The sequence below is a fragment of the Oreochromis aureus genome, linkage group 9 (assembly GCF_013358895.1).
Source record: "Oreochromis aureus strain Israel breed Guangdong linkage group 9, ZZ_aureus, whole genome shotgun sequence".
NCBI lineage: Eukaryota > Metazoa > Chordata > Actinopteri > Cichliformes > Cichlidae > Oreochromis > Oreochromis aureus.
Window position 1 is genome coordinate 38290546 of NC_052950.1, and position 8201 is coordinate 38298746.

General features: G+C 44.8%; 1 protein-coding gene across 1 annotated transcript; it reads right to left on the reverse strand.

Annotated features, from left to right (window-relative positions):
• Position 1: 1 nt before the first annotated feature.
• LOC116335713 (cytochrome b5) lies at positions 2–7954 on the reverse strand. The gene is made up of 5 exons (XM_031759465.2): positions 7662–7954; positions 2717–2845; positions 2358–2387; positions 1821–1855; positions 2–1564 (listed from the first exon to the last, which is right to left on the reverse strand). Exons 1-5 carry the CDS (start codon positions 7794–7796, stop codon positions 1486–1488), a joined length of 408 nt encoding a protein of 135 aa, XP_031615325.1. The 5' UTR covers positions 7797–7954; the 3' UTR covers positions 2–1485.
• Positions 7955–8201: the final 247 nt, after the last annotated feature.

Below are 8201 nucleotides of genomic sequence, written 5' to 3' on the forward strand. Positions count from 1 at the left end.
CTCAACGTTTGAATGTTTTTATTCAATAATTTCCTGCAAACACAGCAGCATGAAATAAAAAACGGCAGTAAATCTGACCTCGACTGCGACTGTACGTAGAAGATGGACGTGTGCGTCGGTCTGAATGAGTCAGCTGCATGTAGCAGCCAGGCTGTGGGAAAACGAGCTGCTTCTCTCTTCATTTTTAACCTCAGTAAAATCTTCCTGATGGTCTCAGTCTACAGTTTTACTCTTGTTTAGATTTTGTCCCAATTCAGGGTCAAATGATTTAGGGTGTGGCTACTCTGTGATTGACAGCATCCTGCTATTTCTTACATGAACACATTGGCTGGGTCCATCTTTTATGTACAGGCTCTTCAGGCAGTCTGAGAGGCGTTACGATTGGACGGCAAATTCTGGAACATTTTCAGAGATCATGTTTTTAATCTTCCGCTTATTACTCTGTGGATCATTTTTCAAAGTGTTCAAACAGAAGCTTTGAATGTGTGTGGTCTCAAACAGGCTGATAATTAAAGTTACAGCACATGAACGCTGAGATCAGACTCACAGTTTCAAAACTGGACTCTGGTTCCTGCTCAATAATTACACAACAGTTAAGTGGACTCATTCTGCTGCTCCTCGTCCTCCGTGTCATACTTCCTGTCCTTTCCAGGACAGGAAGTATGACACGGAGGACGAGGAGCAGCAGAATGACTCACAGACGTCATTATTAAAAGCTTTTCCAAGCTTTTAATAATGACGTCTGTGAGTGAGCTCTAAAGGCCCCGTTTACCACACTTTCTCTACTTTTGGGTCTCTCTGATGTCACAGAGAGGAACTTGTATGGTCATCTCAGGAACAGAAGCTCCACCCACCTGTTGTTCAAATCAGCCAATCAGAATAAATCTAGTTAAAGGTATTTTTCACCACCAGGGGGCAGTGTTAAGATGTGTGTGTTCACGTTTTTGGACGTCTTTGTTTATTTGACTAACAAAAAAAATGGTGGAAATGAGCAGAACAGGTCCACTTTAACAGGTGAGTGTCATGGCGGCTGTGACGCAGTCACATGATGCGTCGTTAGCTGCTGATTGCATGTTTAAAATTTTATTTACATTCAGATACAAACATATAAAAAGTTCTAACAAATTATACATCTGCTGCATTTCTACACAATTTCAGAGCACGAGGTGTCGCTGCGGCGCCCGTTGTCACGGTGAATTCAACAATGTAAATTACTTCATTAACATAATGCCACGTGATTGGTTGATAGGTTAAACAGGATGAAATGAATTACAGGGTCATTACTGGCGTAGAGTCAGTGATCCTAGAACAGACGCTCCTGCGGGGGGGTGTCTATTTGGTCAGGTGGTCCGCAGCCGCCGCTCGTCTGCTCTAAAAACGCCACCCTACGCTGTGAGGAGGAGCCATGGCAACCTCTCACTGCTATTGGCTGTCAATCAGAAGTCGGTGCCCGCTGGTGACATCACATCAGTGTGTGTGATGACATCATTCAGAGGAGTACATGTGGTATATCACCGTGACGATGAGCGCAACCAGTGCGGGGATCAGCATGTTCGACCACCAGCTGCGGGACAGATGCATGGTTAGTGAGTGCACAAACCCACTGTGTGTGTGTGTGTGTGTGTGTGTGTGTGTGTGTGTGTGTGTGTGTGTGTGTGTGTGTGTGTGTGTGTGTGTGTGTGTGTGTGTGTGTGTGTGTGTGTGTGTGTGTGTGTGTGTGTGTGTGTGTGTGTGTGTGTGTGTGTGTGTGTGTCTGTGTGTGTGTGTGTGTGTGTGTGTGTGTGTGTGTGTGTGTGTGTGTCTGTGTGTGTGTGGCTCACCTGGGCTCTTCCTTCACAGTGGTCACCAGTGTTTCCTGTAAAACACAAAGAGAGTCACTCCTGTGGCTTCATCGCTGTGTTTACAATAAACCCATCAGAGGGTCAAAGGTCACAGTGCTGGCTGTGATAAATACACCAGGGGCGCTCCAGCTCGCCCAGAATGAGCTGCAGAACACAAATGTGAACTTTGGCAAGTGTTCATCTTGTTTTTGAAAGAAGAGCTCGACATCGTGACACGCTGCTTCGTCTACACCTGTGGAGCTTTCTGTTGGGCTTTAGCCACGCCCCCTAACATCTGCCAGAGTTATCCTTTGGAGATTGGTGCAATCGAAACCTTAACTAACCAATCAGCATGCATTAGCATTATCCTGGTGTTTTCTGGGGAAAATCAGCTTGTTCTTGTCGTATGTGAGCAGCTCTCCTCGTCTCCTCAGATCATCACCTCTTTAGATCGTCTCAGTTTAAACGTTTGACATGTTTCTGTGATTCAAGTCTTATTGTCATCAGCCTCAGTCTGACTGAAACGGCTTCACTTACCGCAGGCTGGGAGAGTTTGTGTCTGTCGTCCTGCAGACAGAAACACAGACAGTCAGTGATGTCACAGGCAGCACGTTCCACAGTGCAGTCAAGTCTGTCTCACACACACACACACACACACACACACACACACAGACACACACACACACACACACACACACAGACACACACACACACAGACAGACACACACACAGACACACACACACACACACACACACACACAGACACACACACACACACACACACACACACACACACACACACACACACACACACACACACACACACACACACACACACACACAGACGCGCACACACACACACAGACACACACACACACACACACACGTGCACTGACCGGGTGCACCTCTCCGATCACCATGCTGCTGGCCATCTCTCGGGCGTCGGTGGAGTGTCCGACGTCCTCGAAGCTCTCCGTGGCGTTTCCTCCCGCCTGCTCCCTCAGCACCTCCTCTCCTCCGGGGTGCTGACACCACAAACACACACAGAGCCGTCAGTCCACCTCCTCACGCACACATTCACACTTTTAAACACACAGTTTCTAACCAGTCACTCGTTAAAGTCGAGGCTAAACACAAATCCTCACATTGCTTTAGGTTCCAGTTGCGGTCGGCACGGTAACACGCTGTGACAGGCCCGCGTGCACGCTCACAGTAACACTGATGCTGGTCGCCCTCATTAAACGGAGCCGTGCGTGTCCCTCTCTGCCACGAGAAGCAGCGAGATAAGCCGTCACAGACGCAGCACACAGACGCGCTGTGAGTCACAGTCACACAGCTGAAGCTGCAGAGCCAGTTTCAGCGCTGCATGGTGCAATCAGGCTTGTAAGAAGCTGCCCACAGGCAGGCTGGGGAAACATGGCAGACATGACGTGCACACCGCAGCTCGCCTCTGCCACACTCACAGACACAGGTTGTAGTCGGACGGCTGTAGGGTCGCTTTACAGGACCAGATCTGATGAAACGCTGTAAACCTCTCTACACATGAGTTATGTTTGGGATCAGATGTCAGCATAGACTGAGACTCGTCGGAGGCCCGCGGTCTGTGATTGGACCGTCCTCCCCATCGTCTCTTCGTCTTTACCTGCGTCTCATTAATGAATGATTCACAGGTTAGCTCTGACCTGCAGTGAACCACGGCACTCGGCTCACCTCTGGACAGCTGCTTTAAAACAGCTGGATCCAGAAATCGCTGCTGAGCATGTCTTTGCACTCTGAGTGAACCGGAGCAGTGAGACGAGTCCGAGAGGCCTCAATCTGTCCGCTGACTGTTGGCCAACACGCCCACACCCTGAACTCTGTACAAGGAGACGCCATTCATTCAGATAAGCTGTGACCAGGGAGGAGCTGAGCAGCCAAAGGTCCAGGCTGTTAGTCATAACCAAGCAGGCATTAGACTGCACATCTGGGTCTTGTATTAATTTTTTCCCTGTAATTGTCTGACAGGTTTAGTTACTTTACAGTTTAAGATTTTCTTCACATAAAACCAAAAACAATATTCATATAAATTTTAAAGCAAACAGTTTATAACCAGTTGAAGCCATTACTCATCCCTCTAATTACCCAGGGATGAGTAATGGATAATTAAAAGGAAAAAACCCGTGACTGTTTCACTAATCTGACCTTTGTAAAGACATTTGCTAATCAATAGACTTCTAACCACAATCCATGAAATAATGGACACAATATTCACACATTAGTCCTTAATGATTAGCGGCAGTTAGCTTTGTTACAGTAAAACTTTAAATTGTATAAATTATTGTACTTTTGCAATATTTAGCATTTTACATTATTTTTACAGTCATGATGAAAAACTGGACTAATTTGAAACCAGATCCTGAGGACATGAAGCCTCCTTTGTTCTAGTCACCAACATGGACCAGCGCTAGCTAACGTTAGCTTAGACTCTAAGCCTTAGAGTCTGCTAACCGCTAACATCAATTAATGGAGGAAACTCCCCATAAAAATAAAAAATCAATGACTTCAGGTGAGATTTTTTTTAATAAGAGAGGAAACACACTCAGGTTAGCTAGCTAGCTGTTAGGTTTGGAAGTTAGCCACTTTGTGGCTTTTTACTGGTCATCAGAACAAACCGCGAGCAGGCTTACTCTGGCTAATGTCTAGCTCCCTTACTGCACTAAAGTAAAATCAGTCCAGCAGTTACTCATCAGAGGTATTAGGTGCTGTCGGTGTCAGACACAGACCGTATGAAAGTCAAGAGAAGCCAGCACAGCCTTAAAACAGCATTATTTTTAATGACCAGCAGGGGGCGGTTGCTAGCTGTCTCTGGGTGAAACTAGCCACAAAGAGGCGACTGAGCTGAAAACGTTCTTTTGGTTGTGAGCAGATTGTCACATTTGCCCGTAGCTTGCATGGAAGACACTGACCTCTCTGCTGACACTGGCTGACTACTCGCTGAGCGGTACTGAAACCTGAAACTGTGGCACAAACTGGAAATCGAGAATGTTCACTGTCAAAATAAGAGCTCCACCGCAGTGCTGCAGCCGCCATGTTTCAAAGGGTGCTACCTTTTGTTTACACAGTACAGCGTCTATCACATTACAGGTGACACAGCGGTCTGCAAGCCTAGCAACCAAAGAAATCACAAGGAAGTGGTTGGTGAATACATTTTTTCCCTAGCAACCGGTGGTTTCCAGGCAGTCAATGTCTGGCCTTCAGGTCTGCCAGCACCCTTTGGCCAACCAGTTGGAGAATAATCATTTTCTCCCAGTGACCTGAGGTTGGCAGATGGTTGCAGACTGGTCCCTAGACCTTTAGTCTCTACACTGTTACATGTCCAAATCATTCACATCATGTGACTAGCTGTCATGTGACCACAAAACCTCATAAGTCTACAGAAAGAAAAAAGAGAGACTACCCGGGGTATGCTCATTGTTTCATCATGCAAAGCAAACATGGACAGCTGTGCAGCATGTAACTGATGCTAACCTCATCAACTCCAATCAGCTCTGCTATCGAGTGCTTATTATCTGTATGTAAAGGGTGTGAACACTTCCACCAGTGAATCCAGTTTCCTGGATATTTCTGATTTGGATTAAAAACTTCCTGCTGTTCATCTTTAATTGAATAATTCCACACATATGCTGACGTCTCCAGGATTAAATTAACAATGAAAACACTTTTAATCTGGTTTAGATCTGAAGTGAGTCAGAGCGAGTTCTCTCTTTGTGTAGTCACATGTTATAAAACCCTACCCCCCCGCCTTTAGCTCCATCACAGCAACCTGCCAATGATTCACCAGAGTCTGCAGCACAAAGCCAGAGAGCAAACTGTGACAGAGTTCATCCCAGTGAATCAGCAGAAAACTGAAGCCTGACGATATCTGAAAGCAGAGGGACGGTGTAAAACTGAATGGAGGTGGAGGTGAAGGGTCGTGGGGCTGACGCTTTGGGGTCAGTGTGTGCAGCAGTCACATTTGCTGCATGCAAACTCAAGCGATCCATGTTTACGGCCTTAGATCGCTCTGTGCTTCAGAGCAGCACGTTAAACCTGCAATAAATCTGCACGCAGACGGACAGGTACCAGGCTCCAGGTGGAGCACTTCATTATATCAATCATCACACCTTTTCTAGACCAATCAGAGGCAGTCAGACGCATTTACTCATTCATATGTTTTCTAGGGCCAAAGAGGCTAAACCTCCCTGAGCCTGCTTCGGTTGGAAGTTTCTTCCTGTTAAAAGGAAGTTCTTCCTCCCCACTGTTGCCATGTGCTGCATACAGGGTCATCTCTCTAATACTACTAAACTTGAGTCTAAAACTTTTATTTAAATGTTGCAGGTACCCAGAGTAACTTCACCTTAACTTAATCAAAATCAGTCAGCTCAACAATCGGAACAGAAAATTCCACAGTGGATACAAAGTTTAGTGACAAACACTAAACACAGGAAACGAACAGAAACAGAGGGTTGGATATGAAAATCAAAAGTATTGGTGTTTGTGATAAATCGTTTTTAAAAACACATAGATGATAAGAATGGTTTCACTCAGACTGGCCCAACAGTGAAGGAGGAAATAGGTCACATACAGACATATAAACATGCACATGCTACGATCATTATAGTACGGTTATTGACCAATCACTGGTGCCCAACATCACAAAACCAACAGCCTGAAACACACACACTGAGTTTGGTGTCAGGGGGACAAACAGGAAACACTCAGGTCTGAGCAGCTTGAGCTGCTAATATTTGGCTTTAATGAGGAATCACTCAGGTTTGCAGGGATAGCTTTATTTCTCAGGTTTAATACGATAATCAATAACTTCTCAGGGGCTGCAACTAAACTGAAACTCTTTCATGTGACCTTTGACAGATAAATAAGCCGCTGACATCGCTAACGCCCTTTTAATTTGCTTAAATACAGATATCAGGCCGATATTAGAATTTGGCTGAGCGTCCTTCGTCAGAAGGATTTATTTTATATATTGATCAACTGGAAAAAAGTCCTTTCAGATTTACAGTTCAATGTTTAAAAAATAAATCTGCCAAAATATGTTTTAATTAAATTTTTACATTTTACATTATTATTATTATTGTTATTTTTATTATTATGAAATATGCTTTTTTGCTGTTTTATTCCCATTTTTGTTCCAGTGAAACAAAGAAATCATCACTAAATGTCCCAACATCAGTAAACACCATTTCATTAGGTACAGACAGACATTGGTCAGTGAAGCTGGTGTCTGGCCAGTTTAAAGGCTTTTGATCAATGCAAAGATCAATACCATCATTTATTGTCACTAAAACCTTTTTGATCAGAAATTGAAACTGTTGAGGATCACAATAAAACGTGATCATTTAAAAATGAAAAATCCAGGATTGAATCTAAAAGTCTCGTTCAGTCTGACAGTCCCACAAAACGCAGACATTCAGTTTCTAATCAATAATCCCATCCATCTATGTCCAGAGTCTTTTGGCATTTCTGGGCTTCCATACAACCACAAAACCCAAACAAATCCCGTCTCCGTTATAACTGAGACACCTGCACTGATTTGGATACTTCTCATCTGACCTTTGACTTATTGTTTAAGTTTGTCGGGGTTCCTCTGGGGCCCTTCCTGGGACCCCTGCACTACTGAGAAGGCTCCGGTCTGTACTGTGAAATTAAAAGCTGCTAAACATGCATTCAAAAGCGGTTTGGTTGGATTTTCCTCCCTCTCAGCGCAGGGTGTCTAGTTTCCTCATTTCCTGTTTTGGCTGATTTCCACAGACACGATATACCTCTGCACCCCCACCACCTTCAACACCCAGACACTCAGCTCACCTCCTCCAGAAACTTGGTCACATCGTAGACTTTGTTGTGGATGATGATCCACGTAGATTTGAAGGAGTTCTGCTGCTCTATCTCTGCCAGTCTGTAGTATTTCACTCCCTCGGAGCTTTTCTTCTGTTCACCCATCTGTGCGACGCTGTGGGAGCGAGTTCTGAGGGCTGAGCAGCCTGTCCGAGGTTATATAATCCCAGGGAGTGTATCAAGACGGTGAGTCCACAAAAACACATCGACATTTAACCCAGAGAGAGTCCACACTAACTTCCAGCGCTGGGCAGACCTCAGCTGCTGAATTTACCTGAGCTCAGTGTCGCCTCCTGCTGCTGCCTCCAAAATAAAAGCCCCCTCCGGTTAGTATAACGGACTTCTTCAGAAAGAATGCATAGCTCGGCAGTTATCAGCAAAAAGTTGAAGTATTTTATTTTCATAACCTATACATGTTTAAGCTATACATGCAGTTTTATGTCCTATTTACAAAATAAAATAAAAGTTAAGTAACATAATGCTTCAAATGATTCCTCAAATAAGTGCCCT

Coding starts and splice junctions, on each gene's coding strand:
- LOC116335713 (XM_031759465.2), bottom strand. CDS start 7,796: ATGGGTGAACAGAAGAAAAGCTCCGAGGGAGTGAAATACTACAGACTG. Junction 2,846..7,661: donor TGACCAAGTTTCTGGAGGAG/GTGAGCTGAGTG, acceptor TTGTGGTGTCAG/CACCCCGGAGGAGAGGAGGT. Junction 1,856..2,357: donor ACAAACTCTCCCAGCCTGCG/GTAAGTGAAGCC, acceptor TGTGTTTTACAG/GAAACACTGGTGACCACTGT.